General features: G+C 47.7%; 1 protein-coding gene across 3 annotated transcripts in view; it reads left to right on the forward strand.

The window, feature by feature from the left end:
- Positions 1-21,163, forward strand: part of PASK (PAS domain containing serine/threonine kinase) — a 719,075-nt gene that overhangs the window by 301,890 nt on the left and 396,022 nt on the right. For all 3 annotated transcript variants that reach the window (XM_030215835.1, XM_030215838.1, XM_030215836.1), the window contains one exon: positions 11,517-11,810. In XM_030215835.1, the coding sequence (XP_030071695.1) occupies positions 11,517-11,810 (294 nt within the window). The remainder of the gene's footprint in view (positions 1-11,516; positions 11,811-21,163) is intronic.

A 21,163-nucleotide genomic window follows, 5' to 3' on the forward strand; every position in this document is an offset into this window, starting at 1 on the left:
ACTGATCCCCGCTCGGATGGAGCGGATGACCCCTCTGCAGCGCGGCTCTTTAGCTCAGAGGATTTGCCCAACCTGTTAATGCAGGCCATGGGCATTTGAAGAGTTCCTCTCCGGAGGACGTCTCTCCCTCAGCCCCTGTTGGCTCTGCCATTATGCTGGGGACGAAGCGCCCGCATAGAACCTTCCACGTGCATGATGCCATGCACACCTTAATTTCGGCTCAGTGGGATGTCCCGGAAGCGAGCCTTAAAGTGGTTAGGGCTATGTCCCGCCTCTATCCTTTGCCTGAAAGTGAACGTGAGGCCTATCTGTGGCCTACCGTGGTTTCTTTAATCACTGTGGTGACTAAGAAAACGCGTTGCCGGTGGAAGGTGGCACGGCCCTATAGGACGCCCAAGACAGAAGATTGAGGCGGCCTTAAGGTCGTCCTTTGAGGCGGCTGCTTTAAGTTTGCAGGCCTCAGTTTGCGGCTCCTATGTGGCCAGGGCGTGCCTGAACTATGGTGCAGCGGGCTTCCCCTCGGATCCTTCCTTGAGGGCTGATTGGCCGGCCCTGGAATCGGGCTTAGGCCTATTTGGCGACTTGCTGTATGATATCTTGAGGGCCTCAGCTAAAGGCATGCTCAGACAATCTCTGCGCGCGGTGGGCTTTGGCTGAAGCATAGGTCTGCTGACCACAGCCTCTAAATCCCGCCTGGCTAGATTGCCTTTTAAAGGCAAGTTGCTCTTTGGGGTCGAGCTGGACAAAATCGTGACCGATCTCGGCACGTCTAAGGGCAAGAGGTTACCAGAGGTCAGGCTCGGGCTAGTGCTCGCCCCGGTACCGTCCAGAGGACGGTTTCAGGAAGCCCGTCGTACCGCCCGGGCAGGTCGGGCTCCTCTGCCCCCTCTTCCTTCAAGAGGAAATTCTCCCCCAAGCAGCATTCCTTTCGCAGAGACCGCCGTCCCGGAGGTGCTCCCTCCGGTCCTCCCCTAGGGTCTCGTACCCAATGACGGGGCCTGGTCCACGCCCCAGTGCAGATTGGAGGACGGCTGTCCTCGTTTCTGGGCGAGTGGATCACAATAACTTCAGACGCTTGAGTGCTGGAAGTCATCAGAGACGGCTACAAGCTAGAGTTCTGCCGACCCTTAAGAGACGGGTTTGTACTCTCCTCCCTGCAAGTCTCCGGTCAAAGCTGTGGCAGTGCAGCAGACCTTGGACAATCTGATCCGCCTGGGTGCGGTCGTTCCGGTGCCAGAAAATCAGCTTGGCAAGGGACGTTACTCCATTTACTTGTGGTACCAAGAAAGGAGGTTCTGTACGGCCTATCCTCGACCTCAAGGGGTCAATCAGGCTCTTTCGCATGGAGACCCTCCGCTTCTGTTATAGCGGCAGTGTAGGCAGGAGAGTTCCTGGCATCCTTGGACATCAAGGAAGCGTACTTGCATATTCCCATCTGGCCTCCTCATCAACGCTTTCTGCGTTTTGCAGTACTGGGCCGACACTTCCAGTTCAGAGCCTCCCGTTCGGGTTGGCTACTGCTCCGCGGACCTTCTCCAAAGTAATGGTGGTCATCGCGGCCTTTCTGAGGAAGGAAGGAGTACAAGTCCATCCTTATCTGGACGACTGGTTGATCCGAGCCCCTCTTATGCAGAGTGTGGCAAAGCTGTGAACCGGGTGGTTGCTCTTTTGAGCTCCTGGGGTGGATCATCAACTGGGAGGAAAGCCAGCTGCGCCCAACTCAGTCCCTGGAGTATCTGGGAGTTCGATTCGACACCCAAGTGGGCAGAGTGTTCCTGCCAGACAATCGGATTGTCAAGCTTCAGGCTCAGATGGACCAGTTCCTAGTAGCCTCTCCTCTCGGGCTTGGGACTATGTGCAGCTGTTGGGCTCTATGACGGCCACGATGGAAGTAGTGCCCTGGTCAGGGCTCATATGAGACCACTACAACACTCTCTGCTGCAGCGCTGGACTCCGATGTCGGAGGATTATGCTGTGCGCCTTCCCTGGACCCAGCAGTGCGCAAGGACGCTGGTGGACGCAGACAGACAAGTTGTCTGCAGAATGCCTCTGGTGACCCCGGAGTGGATTGTCGTCACGACGGACGCCTCTTTGTCGGGCTGGGGGAGCCCACTGCTTGGGAAGGACAGCGCAGGGGCTCTGGTCTCCTGCAGAGGTAAGTGGTCTATCAACCTCCTGGAACTCAGAGCCATTCGGTTGGCGCTTTTGGAGTTCATCCCTGGTACTGGCGTTGAAGCCTGTACGGGTCCTGTCGGACAATGCCACGGCTGTGGCCTATGTCACTGCCAGGGAGGTACCAAGAGCGCCCCTCTAGCCAAGGAGGCCATGAATCTCTGCCAGTGGGCGGAAGCGAACCTGGAACAGCTGTCAGCGGCCCACATTGCCGGAGCATGAATGTCAAGGCGGACTTTCTCAGTCCGCATACCTTGGAGCCCGTAGAGTGGCAGCTATCTGTTCAGGCGTTCCTTGGACATCACGAAGCGCTGGGGCCAAGCCGAGCCTAGATCTGATGGCGTCATCGGCCAATTGCCAAGTGCCGCGCTTTTTCAGCAGAGGACGGGACCCTCGATCCCTGGGAGTAGATGCTCTCTCCAACAGTGGCCGACACAAGAGCTTCTCTATGTGTTCCCGCCCTGGCCCATGTGGGCAGGGTGCTAGACCGGGTGGCAAAGCATCCGGGCCGGATAATCCTGGTGGGTCCGGATTGGCACAGACGTCCCTGGTATGCGGACTTGATCAGGCTCTCAGTGGACGAACCTCTGCGACTGCCGTGGAGCAGGGCCTGTTACATCAGGGTCCCGTGGTGATGGAGGATCCCTCCCCCCTTTGGTCTTACGGCCTGGCTATTGAGCGGCAGAGTCTGAGGAGAAGGGCTTCTCAGACAAGGTCATCGCCACTCTGCTGAGAGCGAGGAAGCGCTCTACTTCTATTGCTTACGCCAGGTTTGGCGGACCTTTGCAGTGTGGTGTGAAGCAGGTTCACTTTCCTCCATTTACTGCTCCAATTTCTTCAGTGCTGGCGTTCCTGCAAGAAGGTCTGGAGAAAGGCCTGTCGCTCAGTTCCCTGAAAGTCCAGGTAGCGGCCCTGGCTTGCTTCAGGGCCGCCTGAAGGGTGCTTCCCTGGCTTTGCAGCCAGATGTGGTGCGTTTCCTAAAGGGAGTTAATCACCTGCGCCCTCCTCTGCACTCAGTGGTGCCTGCGTGGAATCTCAACCTGGTGCTAAGAGCCTTACAAAGCCGCCTTTTGAACCCTTGTCGAGGGCATCTCTGAAAGACCTGACGTTGAAAGCAGTCTTTTTGGGTGCTATCACTTCAGCCAGAAGAGTTTCCGAGCTCCAGGTACTCTCTTGTCGAGAGCTTTTTTCTGCAGTTCACTGAGGCAGGAGTGACTATTCGCACAGTGCCTTCCTTCCTACCCAAGATTGTTTCTCGCTTCCATGTGAGTCAGCAGCTCTGTCTCCCTTCCTTTCGTAGGGAGGACTACCCAGAAGAGTATTCTGCTCTCAAATATCTGGATGTGAGACGGGTCATCATCAGATACTTGGAAGTGACCAATGATTTCCGGAAGTCGGATCATCTGTTTGTCCTGTTTGCAGGTTCTCGTAAGGGTCTGCAGGCTGCTAAGCCTACAGTGGCAAGATGGGTCAAGGAAGCCATTGCAGCGGCTTATGTGGCCGCGGGGAAGGTGCCGCCTATTCATTTGAAGGCCCACTCCACTAGAGCTCAGGCGGCCTCGATGGCAGAGGCCGGGTCCGTCTCCTTGGAAGAGATTTGCAAGGCGGCAACTTGGGCGCGGCCCATACCTTCTCCAGACATTACCGCTTGACTGTGGCTGCTCGGAGCGGAGGCCCGGTTTGGAGCTTCAGTGTTGAGTTCAGGGATTTCAATGTCCCGCCCTGGGTGAGTACTGCTTCGGTACATCCCACCAGTCTATGGATTGATCAGCATGATGATATGGAAGGTAAAATTATGTATCATACCTGATAATTTTCTTTCCATTAATCATAGCTGATCAATCCATAGCCCCTCCCAGATATCTGTACTGTTTATATTCTGGTTGAATTTTAGGTTCAAGTTTAGTCTTCAGTTACTTCAGGAGGACCTTCGTGTTCAAGTTTTTTCACTTGGATTCTTCAAGAGTTGAGACGAGTTTGTGTTACAGTGAGCTGCTGCATTCCTCTCCCCTCCGTTTTACGGGGCTGGATTGAGACTTAAATTCTGCCGGCACTCCCTCCCGCTTCGTGCGGCTGTAGGGCAGCTTTGTACCCCTCCCGCTTCGGCGGTGTTAGGGTCAGTCAGCTCCTGTTGCGGTTGCAGGATAAGCCAGATCCCCCGCATCGGCGGGGTGGTGTCCCCTCCCCCGCTCCGCGGGGATGAGCTGGACGGATTCCCCTCCCCCACTTGTGTGGGGATGAGCTGGGTTAATTCCCCTCCCCCGTTTCGGCGGTGGTGAGCTGGGCAGAGTGTCCCTTTGTGGGTGTAATTCTCTAAGTGCTGAGTCCTGCGGATGGAGCTTTGATATCGACATACTGAGGAGTTTCCGGCAGCACATGACCACATATAGGGAGGCAAAGTTTGCTCTCTATCTCCACCTGCTGGTAGATGGACACAACCCACCAGTCTATGGATTGATCAGCTATGATTAATGGAAAGAAAATTATCAGGTATGATACATAATTTTACCTTATGTTATCCCACCATTCTAAAGAAATCTGATTCCCAATATCGGATTCACGGAGAACCTGAGTTGATGTAGTCGCAGTTACCTCACGACTCTATGGTTGTGGATTCCGCTCTCGAGAGCCAGGAGTTCTAGAGACTGCCTCTGTGCCCCCGGGAAGAGAATCTAGAACCCTGGACTCTTTTGGGAGAAAGGCGTATCAGGCCTCTATGCTCGCGGCCAAAATTCAATCTTACCAGCTCTACACTAGCATTCACTTGAGAAACACGGTAAAACAACTGGCGGATTTGATTGATAAGCTCCCTCTGGAGCAGGCCAATCCTTTTCAGGAGGTGGTCAGGCAGGAGAAGACGTATCATAAATTCCTGTCCAGGGGTGCTTACGATACTTTTGATGTTGCATCCAGAGTCACTGCCCATGGTATAGTGATGCGCAGACTCTCATGGCTGCGTGCCTCTGATCTGGACAATCGAGTCCAGCAGCGTACTGCAGATGTCCCTTGCCAGGGGATAATATTTTTGGTGAGAAGGTCGAGCAAGTGGTTGATCAGATCACGCAGCAGGAAACCGCTATGGACAATCTCTCCCGCTGGGTGCCTTCTGCTACTACCTCATCTGGTAGACGATTTTTACGGGGAAGGAAGAATGCTCCCTACGCCTGTAACAGGCATAGTTGCAATCCTTCTTGACAGCCTTCTCAGGCTCATCCCCAGGGCGCTCGTTCTTGTCAACAGCGTGCGCCAAGGCAGGCCCCTGCAGCTCTCCAGCAAAAGCAAGGGATGGGCTTTTGACTGGCTCCAGTTGAGCATAACCACTGTAAAAGTGTCCATTCCGGACGGCTTGCCAGTCGGAGGGAGGTTAAAAATTTTTCACAAAAGGTGGCCTCTCATAACCTCCGACCGGTGGGTTCTTCAAATAGTCTGGTTAGGATACTCTCTCAATTTGATATCCAAGCTCTAAATTGCCCACCGGGAGCTTAGTCTTTCAGTTTCCAGCACAGGCAGGTACTTGCAGAGGAACTCTCCGCCCTTCTCAATGCCAGTGCGGTCGAGCCCGTTCCCCAGGGCAAAGAAGGGCTGGGATTCTATTCCAGGTACTTCCTTGTGCAAAAGAAAACAGGAGGGATGCGTCCCATCCTAGACCTAAGGGCCCTGAACAAATTCCTTGTTCGAGAAAAGTTCATGATGGTTTCCCTGGGCACCCTTCTTCCCATGATTCAGCAAAACGATTGGCTATGCTCTCTGGACTTAAAGGATGCTTATACACACATCCTGATACTTCCAGCTCAGAGGAGGTATCTTCGATTTCGTCTGGGAACACAGCACTTTAAGTATTGTGTGCTACCCTTTGTCACGTCTGTGGTCGTGATCCCTCACAGCCTCTACCTGATTTCTGGGGGTCAGCTTCTGAGCTGGCTTCTGCCTATCCTTTCTGGAGTAGTTCTGTCTTTGGGAAGATCTGTTTTCGGTTTTCCTATCTCTGGCAGCTATCTGGTTGGATCAATGGTGGCAGCCATCTTGGATGGCTCAAGAGTCGTGGCCATCTTGAAGTAACGAGGACAGGAAGGAAGCCCAAATTTGGTCCTTAGAGATCTCCTGTGGGAACAGCCTCCATAGTTACTCAGATTTGCTGCAGCTTGCACCTCAGGTGTGGATGGGCTGTATTAATCACCAAGAGACTGCCTTTGCATCGTCTAAGGCCCTGTACGTGGGTGCTTGTGCACTTCTGCCTGAGAGACTTTGTCTGGTCTTGATCCTGCTTTTGCTGGTTTCCTGCCATTTGAACCTTTCCTGATCCTGGACTTTGCTTTGCATGCCACCTGCCTTTTGACCCTTTGTCTGGACCTGGACTTTGCTTGCTTGCCGCCTGCCTTTTTGAACCTTTGCCTGGACCTGGACTTTGTTTTGCTTGCCGCCTGCCTTTTGAACCTTTGCCTGGACCTGGACTTTGCTTTGCTTGCCACCTGCCTTTTGAACCGTTGCCTGGACCTGTCTTCTGCTTGCTGGCTGACTGCCTAGAGACCTTTCCTGGATTTGCCGGTACTTCTGTTCTGCCTTGCTTCTGGTGTGGGGTGGTTTTGCCTGCCACTGCTGCTCCTCGGCAGTGGTCCAAGGGCTCACAAACCCAGTTCCTGTTTAGTAAACGTGACACCCTTTGGTCTGGCGTCTGCTCCCAGGGTCTTCACAAAGTGCCTGGCAGTAGTTGGAACGCAGACTGGGAGTGCATGTGTTCCCTTATCTCGACGATTGGCTGGTGACGAACACCTCAGAGGCAGGGGCTCTACAGTCCATTCCAATCACTATTCAACTGCTGGAGCTACTCGGGTTTGTTATAAATTACCCCAAGTCCCATCTTCCCCAGTTCGGCAACTAGAATTATAAGAGCTCTGCTGGACTCACAGACGGCTCGGGCCTATCTTCCAGAACGAGAGCAGACAATCTTCTGTCTCTAGTTTCCATTGCCAGAGCGTCTCAGCAGATCACAGCTCGGCAGATGTTGAGACTTCTAGGCCATATGGCCTCCACAGTTCATGTGACTCCCATGGTGCGTCTTCACATGAGATCGGCTCAATGGACCCTAGCTTCCCAGTGGTATCAAGTTGCGGGGGGATCTAGAGGATGCAATCCAACTTCTCCACCGATTTTCACAATTGCCTTCAGTGGTGGACAATTCGACCCAATTTGGTATTGGGACGTCCACTTCAAATTCCTCAGCCATAAAAATTGCTGATGACGGATGCAACCCTCCTGGGGTGGGGAGCTCAGTAGATGGGTTTCACACTCAGGGAGTTTGGTCCCCTCTAGGAAACAGGTCTTCAGATCAATCTCCTGGAGTTGCGAGCGGTCTGGAACGCTCTAAAGGCTTTCAGAGATCAGCTGTCCAATTTAACCGTCCTAATCAGACAGACAATCAGGTTGCGAGGTAGTACATCAATAAGCAGGGGGGCACCGGATCTCGCCCCCAGTTCGGGAAGCCGTCCACATGTGGCTTTGGGCTCGCCGTCATGGCATGTTTCTCCAAGCCACCTATCTGGCAGACGTAAACAACGGTCTAGCCACAGGTTGAGCAGGATAATGCAACCTCATGAGTGGTCGCTGAACATGGCGTTGTACGCAAGATCTTCTGAGAGTGAGGCCCCCCTCAGTGGATCTTTTTGCCACTCAGGTCAATTACAAGGTCCCTCAGTTCTGTTCCAGACTTCAGGACCATGACAGACTAGCATCAGATGCCTTTCTCCTACATTACTACTACTACTACTACTTAACATTTCTAGAGCGCTACTAGGGTTACGCAGCGCTGTACAATTTAACAAGAGAGACGTCCCTGCTCAAAGAACTTACAATCTAATAGACAAGTGACGGTCGGATCCGATAGGGGCAGTCAAATTGGGGCAGTCTGGATTCACTGAACAGTAAGGGTTAGGTGCCGAACGCAGCATTGAAGAGGTGGGCTTAAGCAAAGACTTGAAGACGGGCAGTGAGGGGGCTTAGCGTAAGGGTTCAGGAAGGTTGTTCCAAGCATAGGGTGAGGCGAGGCAGAATGAGCGGAGCCTGGAGTTGGCGGTGGTGGAGAAGGGTACTGAGAGGAGGGATTTATCCTGTGAACGGAGGTTGGGGGACAGGCCTTCCGTATGCGAATAATCCCATAACTCTAGTATGGAAGACTTTGCTGAAACTCAAGCAAGACTGTGGAACTATGATTCTGATTGCTCCCTTTTAGCCGCGTCAGATTGGTTTCCTCTTCTTCTGGAGTTGTCCTCCAAAGAACCGTGGAGATTGGAGTGTTTTGCAACTCTCATAACTCAGAACGAGGGGTCGCTTCTGCATCCCAACCTCCAGTCTCTGGCTCTCACGGCCTGGATGTTGAGAGCGTAGATTTCGCCTCCTTGGGTCTTTCTTAGGGTGTATCCCGGGTTTTGCTTGCTTCCAGGAAAGATTCCATGAAGCGGTGTTATTTTTTCAAATGGAGGAAGTTTGCCGTCTGGTGTGATAGCAAGGCCCTAGATCCTCGCTGTTGTCCTACACAGACCCTGCTTGAATACCTTCTACACTTGTCAGAGTCTGTTCTCAAGACCAACTCCGTAAGGGTTCATCTTAGTGCAATTAGTGCTTTTCATTGTCGTGTAGAAGGTAATCCTATCTCTGGACAGCCTTTAGTTGTTCACTTCATGAGAGGTTTGCTTTTGTCAAAGCCCCCTGTCAAATCTCCACCAGTGTCATGGGATCTCAACATCATTCTCACCCAGCTGATGAAGCCTCCTTTTGAGCCACTGAATTCCTGCCATCTGAAGTACGGGACCTGGAAGGTCATTTTTTTGGTGGCTGTTACTTCAGCTTGTAGAGTCAGTGAGCTTCAAGCCTTGATAATACATTCACCTTATATCAAATTTCATCACAACGGAGTAGTCCACCGCACGCACCCTAAGTTCTTGCCGAAGGTGATGTCAGAGTTCCATCTGAACCAGTCAATTGTCTTGCCAACATTTTTTCCTCATCCTCATAACCGCCCTGCTGAATGTCAGTTGCACACCTTGAACTGCAAGAGAGCATTAGCCTTTTACGTGGAGCGGACAAGCCCCTTCAGACAGTTCGCCCAAATGTTTGTTTCTTTTGATCTCAACAGAAGGGGAGTCGCAGTTGGGAAATGCACCATTTCAAATTGGCTAGCAGATTGCATTTCCTTCACTTATGCCCAAGCTGGGCTGACTCTTGAGGGTCATGTCACGGCTCATAGTGTTAGATCCATTGCAGCGTCGGTGGCTCACTTGAAGTCGGCCACTATAGAAGAGATTTGCAGGCTGCGACGTGGTCATCAATCCACACACTCACATCTCACTACTGCCTTCAGCAGGATACCCGACGCAACAGTCGGTTTGGACAGTCGGTCCTGCAGAATCTGTTTGGGGTCTAGAATCCAACTCCACCCCCCTTGGCCCATTTTATTCTGTTCCAGGCTGCACTCTCAGTTAGATGTTCTGCTTTTTATGTCAATCCTTGTTATGTCCTCGCCCTTGCGATGCCCAATTGACCTTTCTTTGTTGTTTTGAGTGAGCCTGGGTGCTAGGGATTCCCCATGTGTGAGAACAAGCAGCCTGCTTGTCCTTGGAGAAAGCGAAGATACATATCTGTAGCAGGTATTCTCCGAAGACAGCAGGCTGATTGTTCTCACAAACCCGCCCACCTCCCCTTTGGAGTTTGTTTGTTTGTTGTTTATTTGCTTTTTGATTAAACTGCGAACGCTCACGCGACAGGCAGGAAGACGGCGGTGTGTGCGGTTCGTGCGCCACAATGCTCTGGTAAAACTTTTTATTTGCTTGGAAGTTTGCCGTTCCTGGGCCGCCATGGATGCCGGCCCACGTGTGAGGACAATCAGCCTGCTGTCCTCGGAGAATACCTGCTACAGGTATGTATCTTCGTTATATCTTTAAAAATATCTTAGTTATATGAGAGACCATTTGGTAATAGCTTATGGTTTCTCTCATTAAAAATGTTTATATTGATCACGTTACTGGATGCAGCAATTTTAGAAAGGCAGGATAGACATCTATGTTCCTTTTATTAGACACTCAGAAGTATCACCAGTAAAGACAGGTACAAATATGTACCTGTCGTTACATGAGCAAAGATGTTTTGGCTAATGGAAGGTATCATTGTGTCAGATGGAAGTAGGATGAGAACATCCAAAGGGGGTCTAGAGGAGGGCTTGGGAACATGTGAAGTCATTCTTATCAACTGATAAGGACAAAAGAGTTCTGGTGAGAAACCTAGGGTCCATTGGAATGAATAGAGTCAGAAGGGTATAGAAAGGACAGTTTGAAAGGTATCGGGGGGAGAAGGCTGAAGAGAGAGGATTGACTGCACCTGCTGTGTGAAACGTTGTTCCATCATGTTCCAGAGATGAACGCCTAATTGCCTGTACTACTTTGGGTAAGATACTGATGCTAATAAACTGTATTATTATATCTACTGAATACTGGATTTCTTTCTAATTATGGAGCTTGCTACTGCCCAGACTGTGTAAAGCCGTCATGAGCAGATACAAGGTCAGAGTAATTAAGTATTTAGAGGGAACATGCAGTTTTCTTCAGGATAGTAGAAAGCTCATGGCTTACGCTGCCCAAACCGTTCTGGCAGACCCAATTATTTTCAATATACATATGTAGTTTATAACATATGTACGTCTCAGCTATACCCCTTCTCCATTCAGATTGTATTCGCAGAAGTATCTTCACATATTTTACATATGGAAAAGGCCTTTTATAAAATTGTAATGTGTATGCATTCTGATAAAATGGTATGTATGTGCACTACACTTATGAATTTAGGGGGCTTAGTTTGGGCAGAGCTGAAATGTTCGCATATATTTTATAAAATACGTGAATACATATAGAGTACATGCACACATTTGTACCTGCTTTGCCTATATTGTCTTTATGAAAGTCATTTTTTCAACTTTTCACGTAGTTGTACTGTTGTACAAATAGGCACTGTGGTTCTACATGCCTTCTTTTTATGCATGTATATCTCAAACAATGTATAATAGCTATTTTCCATGTGTAAAATGTGCTTTACATGCAAAATGCTTGATAAAATTACTCTCTGTTCATAATACTTGATAAGCATGTATAGTGAGATTGGTCTTGTAAAAAGAATATGATCTTTTCCTCTTGAAATGTTGTTTGAGAATTAATTTTGGATCAAAGCAATCAATCCACAAAGGTAGAAATACCCCTTTGGGTATTTTAGTGGGGTGGGTTTCAGGGAATGTTTTGCATGAAAATTTGTTATAGTTCAGATAAGGATTTTTACTAGACATTTAATTGTCATCTTTATTCTAGAGCATAAAACTTCAGAGGGCTGTTGGCCGGGCACGGGAGGGTACCACCTTCCCTTTGAGTTTAAAGCTGAAGGTTACCATTGCTGAATGTGAAGGAACCCAAGCTTCAAAAAACCAAGCCTCTGACTACAGCAGAACTGAGCCTTTTACACAGTGGGTCTACAGTGCTACCATCTGGGTTTTCACCACCATCAGTGGTCTTATCACCCTACAGCCGGATGGAACTATCTATGGCATCAACAACAGTTTTGCTCTGATGCTGTTTGGCTATGAGAAAGAGGAGCTTCTGGGAAAGGTGAGAGATTTTATTTTTTATTTTCTTACTTAGAACGTTGTGCTTTTGATAGAAGGAAGACAGTATCGGGTAAAGCCAGGCATATGCTAGCAGCTGGTGGCCTCATATCCTTTCCCTACCAGTTCTTCTTGCTGTAAGACATTTGTTATGCTTGCTGTTCCAGTACTAAGCCATTATACAGTTCTACAGATCTACTTTGTTCCTGACCCGCAGTCGGCTTTGCTGTTCAGTTTTCAAAACATGTGCCCTTCTCCAAGTGTCTTATTCATAACCTGCAGCACTCTACTTTTTCCAGTATTGCATCTCCACACACCTCATCTGTGCACTTCATTTGTGATTTTCATCTTCCTATGCAGCTTGGCAAAAAAAAAAAAAAAAATATATATATATATTTTTTTTTTTTTCCCCAGAAATAGCCCTGCCACAATTGCCATGTGGAAGAGGAATATTTAAAATAGTTTCTCTCCCAGTGTTATCCATATTGCTTGGGCTTGGATCAATTTTTAAAGAAGTTTTTGGTGCATGTGAACTGCTCTTTACGCAAAGAAATCTCCTTGAAAATTGATCAATTACTAATTGTCCCTCCAGTTCAATCGTTTGGGTTTATTCTTTCTTGCCATCAGATGACCGAGAACCACTGGTTTGATTACTTCACTCTATAAAGGTCCTGTACAGTCTACAGTTGACCAGCATTTCTCAGTCTCCAGCAGACAGAGATTAGCTTGTACAGTCTGATGTCTGGAGAGATTTTGAATTTCAGCCTTCCAGAATTTGGAGCATCCAGGTAAGCAAGTAGGAGTCTTGGACGAGCTGAAACCATCTGAAAGGCCCACCATCCCACACCCCCACCCATCAATATCTGTCCCTTTCAAGAAGGACAGCTTTGGGACAATGTAAAGCTACCGGTACTCCTTTCTTCCTCTCTAACTTTTGTTTGTGTGGAGGAGGGGGGGATGTCCAGAGTGATAATTCATAAGAACAATTGATAAAGTTCTTTAAACTATATTTTAAAAAGCCAAAAAAAGCAAGCACAAGGTTCAGTGCTGCTGGGTGAAATCAGATTTAACTGACCTGGGGAGGGTGGGATTTGAGATTCTAGCCAACAGATCCAAAGATGAGTGAACCAGAATGGATCGAGGTTGACTGAGGTAAAGTCAGGACCAAATGAAGCGTAGGTGGCTCAACACAGCTTGTAACAGCTGCCGATCACGGCTCTGCACCTCAGACCACTGTTCACAGCTCAGCGCTTCAAACCATTGCTGTGAGAAGTAGCACCATTCTGAGTTCTTTCAACTTTGAGAGATCAAGTTATATTTGGCAGTTGAATCTCGACAATGCATGCTGCAGTGGGAACTTGGTAGAATTTAAGAATGTTCTGCTGAAGGACGGAGAGTTTACAGTGGGGGAAGACTCATCGGTAGTGTGGACATTTTGAAAGAATCAATGGCTGTCCTTCTGTACACAAGTACTGTTCTTAAAATTTCTAGGGCAAGAGGAATGAGAATTTATTCTTCCTTGCTGCCATCTGTTGCCTTATAGTCACATATTTCAAATTGCTCAGCGTGTGTTGCCCCTAAGGCTAGGGATCTTCTCCAGAGTCTAGAGTCATTAGCAGTGGCCATGGATTGGGTGCAGTGGGCTAAGGCTCCTGTATGGCCACTGCAGAGGTTGCTTCTCTGAAGGTAGTTAATTCAGTTGCAGGATCTTTGGCTGTAATGTCTTCTTTGAGGAGAGGCAATGGCTAGCCTGTTCTGTTGGTTGAATAAGCATCTGGAGGCTGTTGTGGCGGTACAGCCCATATCCACTTTGTAGCATCCATGAGCTTGGATTGAAAAGTGAGGTGAAGGAAGCTATTAGGGCTAAAAGAAACGCCTTCAGAAAATGGAAGAAGGAACCGTCTGAAAATAACAAGAAGCAACATAAGGAGTGTCAAAGCAAATGCAAAGCGCAGATAAAGAAGGCCAAGAGGGATTACGAAAAAAAGATAGCATTAGAGGCAAAAAAACATAGCAAAAATTTTTTCGGTATATTAAAAGCAGGAAGCCGGCAAAAGAATCTTTTGGGCCGCTGGATGACCGAGGGGTAAAAGGGGCGATCAAGGAAGACAAAGACGTAGCGGAGAGATTGAATGAATTCTTTGCTTCGGTCTTCACCGAAGAAGATTTGAGTGGGATACCGGTGTCTGAAATGGTATTGGAAGCGGACGAGTCAGAGAAACTTAGTGACTTCACAGTAAACCTGGAGGACGTAATGGGGCAGTTCAGCAAACTGAAGAGTAGCAAATCTCCTGGACCAGATGGTATTCATCCTAGAGTACTGATAGAACTAAAAAATGAGCTTGTGGAGCTACTGTTAGGGATATGCAATTTATCCTTAAAATCGGGCGTGGTACCGGAAGATTGGAGGGAGGCCAATGTAACGCCGATTTTTAAAGAAAGGTTCCAGGGGAGATCCGGGAAATTATAGACCGGTGAGTCTGTTGTCGGTGCTGTGGAAAATGGTAGAGGCTATTATTAAAAACAAAATTACAGAGCACATCCAAGGACATGGAATACTGAGACCAAGTCAGCATGCCTTTTGTATGGGGAAATCTTGCCTGACCAATTTACTTCAATTCTTTGAAGGAGTAAACAAACATGTGGACAAAGGGGAGCCGGTTGATATTGTGTATCTGGATTTTCAAAAGGCGTTTGACAAGGTACCTCATGAAAGGCTACAGAAGAAATTGGAGGGCCATGGAATAGGAGGAAATGTCCTATTGTGGATTAAAAACTGGTTGAAGGATAGGAAACGAGAGTGGGGTTAAATGGGCAGTATTCACAATGGAGAAGGGTAGTTAGTGGGGTTCCTCAGGGGTCTGTGCTAGGACCGCTGCTTTTTAATATATTTATAAATGATTTAGAGATGGGAGTAACTAGCGAGGTAATTAAATTTGCTGATGACACAAAGTTATTCAAAGTCGTTAACTTGCGACAGGATTGTGAAAAATTACAGAAGGACCTTAACGAGACTGGGAGACTTGGGCGTCTAAATGGCAGATGACGTTTAATGTGAGCAAGTGCAAGGTGATGCATGTGGGAAAAAAGAACCTGAATTATAGCTACGTCATGCAAGGTTCCACGTTAGGAGTTACGGACCAAGAAAAGGATCTGGGTGTCATCGTCGATAGTAACATAGTAACATAGTAGATGACGGCAGAAAAAGACCTGCACGGTCCATCCAGTCTGCCCAACATGACAACTCATGTGTGCTACTTTTTGTGTATACCCTACTTTGATTTGTACCTATGCTCTTCAGGGCACAGACCGTATAAGTCTGCCCAGCACTATCCCCGCCTCCCAACCACCAGCCCCGCCTCCCAACCACCGGCTCTGGCACAGACCGTATAAGTCTGCCCAGCACTATCCCCGCCTCCCACCACCGGCTCTGGCACAGACCATATAAGTCTGCCCAGCACTATCCCTGTCTCCCACCACCGGGTCTGGCACAGACCGTATAAGTCTGCCCAGCACTATCCCTGCCTCCCAACCTCCAGTCCCGCCTCCCACCACTGGCTCTGGCACAGACCGTATAAGTCTGCCCAGCACTATCCCTGCCTCCCAACCTCCAGTCCCGCCTCCCACCACTGGCTCTGGCACAGACCGTATAAGTCTGCCCTGCACTATCCCCGCCTCCCAACCTCCAGCCCCGCCTCCCACTACCGGCTCTGCTATCCAATCTCGGTTAAGCTCCTGAGGATCCATTCCTTCTGAACAGGATTCCTTTATGTTTATCCCACGCATGTTTGAATTCCGTTACTGTTTTCATCTCCACCACCTCCCGCGGGAGGGCATTCCAAGCATCCACCACGCTCTCCGTGAAGAAATACTTCCTGACATTTTTCTTGAGTCTGCCCCCCTTCAATCTCATTTCATGTCCTCATCTTCTATTCTACCGCCTTTGTATCTCCGGAAAAGGTTCGTTTGCGGATTAATACCTTTCAAATATTTGAACGTCTGTATCATATCACCCCTGTTTCTCCTTTCCTCCAGGGTATACATGTTCAGGTCAGCAAGTCACTCATACGTCTGGTTACGCAAATCCCATACCATTCTCATAGCTTTTCTTTGCACCGCTGAAACCTTCTACTCAGTGTGCTGCTGCGGCTAGGAAAGCGAATAGAATGTTGGGTATTATTAGGAAAGGTATGGAAATCAGGTGTGAGGATGTTATAATGCCGTTGTATCGCTCCATGGTGCGACCGCACCTTGAGTATTGTGTTCAATTGTGGTCGCTGCATCTCAAGAAAGATATAGTAGAATTGGAAAAGGTGCAGTGAAGGGCAACTAAAATGATAGCGGGGATGGGACGACTTCCCTATGAAGAAAGACTAAGGAGGCTAGGGCTTTTCAGCTTGGAGAAGAGACGGCTGAGGGGGAGACATGATAGAGGTATATAAAATAATGAGTGGAGTGGAACAGGTGGATGTGAACAGTCTGTTCACGCTTTCCAAAAATACTAGGACTAGGGGGCATGCGATGAAACTACAGTGTAGTAAATTTAAAACAAATCGGAGAAAAATTTTCTTCACCCAACGCGTAATTAAACTCTGGAATTCGTTGCCGGAGAACGTGGTGAAGGTGGTTAGCTTGGCAGAGTTTAAAAAGGGATTAGACGGTTTCCTAATGGACAAGTCCATAAACTACTACTAAATGGGAAAAATCCACAATTCCAGGAATAACATGTATAGAATGTTTGTACATTTGGGAAGCTTGCCAGGTGCCCTTGGCCTGAATTGGCTGCTGTCGTGGACAGGATGCTGGGCTCGATGGACCTTGGTCTTTTCCCAGTGTGGCATTACTTATGTACTTAAGGGAAGCCCATTCCTTTTTCCAAGATAGCTCAGGGAAGATGGTCCTCAGAGTAATCCAAGTGGCCAATCATCTCTTGAGAAGAGGGTAGTTCATTTACCAGGCGAGGCCTTTCTTCCTTAGTGTGGAACAAAGCAGTTTAGGTCCTTTCAGGCTACATGACTTACAGAGACTTATGTCAGCTGCCAGGACAACACAAGAAGCAGGAAGGTGGCAGAAGTGTATTTGCTGCTGTGTTCAACAGAGAGGTATTTGAGTTCATTCTATCAGTGGCACATGTTGCTGTGTGAGAGAATGCCTGGGTGGATTTCCTTTGTAGAAACATGTTAGGCCCCAGAGAGTGGTGGTTTGTTACTGGATATCATCAATCATGGCTCTAATAGTGACAGCAGATAATTTGAATGTGCTCAGGTTTTCAGCTGCAGGAAGCAGCACAATTTAGAAGGCCTAGATGCACTTGTACAATGGTAACCTTAGAAGAGCATGCTTTATGTATTTAACCCATGGCCTCTTGCAGGTTGAGTAGCTCAGAAGGTAGAGAGCCCAGATTGGCCACAAAGGCTGTGGTGTGCAAATCTCATCAGTTTGAAGATGAAGGATCCACTACTGTTTCCTGAGGCAGAAAATCTTTCTGGCAGGATGCCTTAAGGCTTGGCCCTGAAAGTGTGAGGCTTTGGAGAAAAGGATAATTAATCAGGGGGGTAGAGATGTAAAGAGAGGTGATTACTTTTTTTAGGTATGTTGGGGAAGGGAAGAACGCTAGGAATTGAATTGTAATACTGAAAGATGCTAAGAACCACTATTTGAAGAGCGATGAGAAAACAAACAGGCATGCTAAACAAATACTTCTGTGATCTTGGAAGAAAATCCCGGAGGACTGCAGTCGGCTGACAAAGGTCTGTTTAAGGATGGAGTAGATATTATGCCGTTCACTTAAAGTGTTTATGAACAACTTGAAAAAATGAAAGTAGAGAAAGCCACAAGGCTGGTTCTTGTAGGTCCTCTTAAAGATTTGTTTAATAAACCCTTGAGAATGGAGATGTTCCTTGAGTAGATGTGATCCCTATTCACAAAAATGGGATCAGAGAAGATATGGGAAGTTACAGGTCAGTAAGCCCTCACTTCAACGGTCAGAACAGCAATGGAGATGCTACTAAAAGAAAGGATAGTGATCTTTCTGAAATCCAGTGGGTTGCAAGATCCAAGGTAACATGGAAAATCATGTCAAATGAGTCTTTTTACTTTGACTTGGTGACCAGTTATTTGGATCGAGGACATGCACTAGATATAGTCTATTTGGTTTTCAGCAAAACCTTTGACATTGTTTCCTCAAAAGATTCTCAGTAAAATGTTTTACTAAATTAGAAACTGGTTGAATTATGGATTTCAGAGAGTGGTGGTAAATGGAATTTACTTAGCAGAAAGAAAGGTAAGTAGTGGAATGCCTCAGAGATCAGTACTGGGGCCGATTCTATTCAATATATTTATGAGTGACATTTCTGAAGGGTTAAAAGGAAAGGTTTACCCATTTGTGGCTAACATGAAGGTTTGCAACAGAGTGGACCCCACGGAGGGAGTGGACAACAAAGAATCTACAAATATTAGAAGAATGGTCTAACGTTAGGCAGTTAAAATTAAATGTAAAGAAGTGCAGGGTGATGAACCTCAGAGTGTAGAAATCCAAAGAAACTGTATGTGATAGTGGGTGTCAGACTGATCTTCATGAACCAGGAGAGGGACCTTGGTATAATAGTATGTGAGAAACTAAACATATTGAAAAACAATGTGACAGCGGTGGCCTTATGATGCAGGGAAAAAGCGATAAAAATGGTATGGGATTTTCATCAAAAGATGTATAAGAAGAGACGAAGACCTGAATGTGTATACCCTTGAGGAAAGAATGGATGGGTATATATGATACAGATGTGTAAATACTTGAAAGATATAATACAAACAAATCAGAGACGGGAAAGAGGTAGGACTAGAGGACATCAGTTGAGTCTGCATAATGGTAGACTTAGGAGTAACACCATTAAATACTTTTTATGGGAGGGGATGTTGGATGTCTGGAATACCCTCCTGGTTGGGGGGCAGACCCAAAATCAGTGATGGAATTCAAAAAAGCAAAGGATAAACAGAGAGAGGATGGAATCAAAGCAAAACTTAAATGACCTTTACACTTTTAAGCAGGGCATAGAGCAGCAGGTATAACTACTACTACTGCTTATCATTTCTAAAGCGCTACTAGACGTACGCAGTACTGTACACTTGAACATGAAGAGACAGTCCCTGCTCGACAGTGCTTACAATCTAATTAGGACAGACAAACAGTACAAACAAGAGATAAGGGAATATTAAAGTGAGGATGATAAAATATGGGTTCTGAACAAGTGAATAAGGGTTAGGTGTTAGAAGCAGCATCAAAAAGGTGGGCTTTTAGCTTAGATTTGAAGACGGCCAGAGATGGAGCTTGACATACCGGCTCGGGAAGTCTATTCCAGGCATATGGTGCAGCAAGATAAAAGGAACGGAGTCTGGAGTTAGCGGTGGAGGAGAAGGGTGCAGATAAGAGAGATTTACCCAGTGAACGGAGTTCCCGGGGAGGAATGTAGGGAGAGATGAGAGTGGAGAGGTACTGAGGAGCTGCAAAGTGAATGCATTTATAAGTCAATAGGAGGAGCTTGAAGTGTATGCGGAAACGGATAGGAAACCAGTGAAGTGACCAGAGAGGGCTAATATGAGCATAACGACACTGGTGGAATATTAGTCGTGCAGCAGAATTTTGAACAGATTGAAGAGGAGAGAGATGGCTAAATGGGAGACCTGTGAGAAGCAAGTTGCAATAGTCTAAGCGAGAGGTGATAAGAGTGTGGATGAGGGTTCTGGTGGTGTGCTCAGAAAGGAAAGGGCTAATTTTGGTGACATTATAGAGAAAGAAACGACAGGTTTTAGCAGTCTGCTGAATATGTGCAGAGAAGGAGAGGGAGGAGTCGAAGATGACCCCAAGGCTACGAGCTGATGAGACAGGAAGGATGAGAGTGTTATCCACAGAAATAGAGAAGGGGGGGGGGGGTGGGGGGGGGGGGGGGGGGAGGGCAGGTTGGTTTAGGGGGAAAGATAAGAAGCTCAGTCTTGGTCATGTTTAGTTTCAGATGGTGTTGAGACATCCAGGCAGCAATGTCAGACAGGCAGGCTGATACTTTGGCCTGGATTTCGATTGAGACTTCTGGTGTGGAGAGGTAGATTTGGGAGTGATCAGCGTAAAGATGATACTGAACACCCTGGGATGCGATCAGAGTACCAAGGGAAGAAGTATAGATGGAGAAAAGAAGAGGTCCCCGGACAGGTCCCTGAGGTACACCAACTGACAATGGGATAGAAGTAGAGGAGGATCCACTAGAGTATACACTAAAGGTACACTGGGAGAGAGAAGAGAAAAACCAGGATAAAACAGAGCCCTGAAATCCAAGTGAGGACAGCGTATCAAGGAGTAGGCTGTGATCAACAGTGTGAAAAGCAGCAGATAGATCGAGAAGGATGAAGATAGAATAGAGCCCTTTGGATCTGGCCAGGAACAGATCATTGGAGACTTTAGCAAGCGCTGTTTCAGTTGAATGAAGGGGGCGAAAGCCAGATTGAAGTGGATCAAGAATAGCTTGAGATGAAAGAAAGTCAAGGCAACAGCGGTGAACAACACGTTCCAGTATCTTGGATAGGAAAGGGAGGAGGGAGATGGGGCGATAGTTGGAAGGACAGGTAGGATCCAATGAAGGTTTTTTAAGGAGTGGTGTGGCTACGGCATGTTTGAAAGCATCAGGAACAGTCGCAGTGGAAAGTGAAAGATTGAGGATATGACAGATAAAAGGGATGACAGTAGGAGAGAGAGTGTTAAGTAGATGGGTGGGAATAGGATCAGAGGAACATGTAGTTTTGAGGAGGAAATAAGATGCGTAGATTCCTCTTCAGTGATTTCAGAAAAGGAGGCAGGGGTTGGAGGGTTGCGAGAATGGACTAAGGGAAGGAGAGGTGGAGGTGATTTGGTTGAGAATTCAAGTTTAATCTAGTGAACCTCATCATGAAAGAACTCAGCCAGAGTCTCGGGGGAAAGTGAAGGTGGGGGGAGGGGGGGGGGTTGGAGGTGAAGGCACTTTGAGGAGAGAGTTCAGTGTGGGAAAGAGACGTCGAGGATTTGAGCCAAGAGAATTTGTCAACTGGATGTAATAGTCCTGTTTGGCAAGTAAAAGAGCAGACTGGAAGGAGATCAGCAAGAATTTGAAATGTATGAATTCAGCATGGGCACGGGATTTCAGCCAAAGGCGTTCGGCAGAGCGGGCACAGGAACATAGGTAGCGGATTGTAGAGGTCAGCCAAGGCTGGGGTTTGGTACGTTTTACAGAATGGGAAATGGGAGGAGCGAGAGTATCCAGAGCAGAGGAGAGAATAGTATTATAGGAAGAGACAGCCTCATTGACAGACTTGGATGACATAGTGGTAGAGAATAGA

Source organism: Microcaecilia unicolor, chromosome 10 (genome assembly GCF_901765095.1).
Source record: "Microcaecilia unicolor chromosome 10, aMicUni1.1, whole genome shotgun sequence".
In the NCBI taxonomy this organism is placed as follows: Eukaryota; Metazoa; Chordata; class Amphibia; order Gymnophiona; family Siphonopidae; genus Microcaecilia; species Microcaecilia unicolor.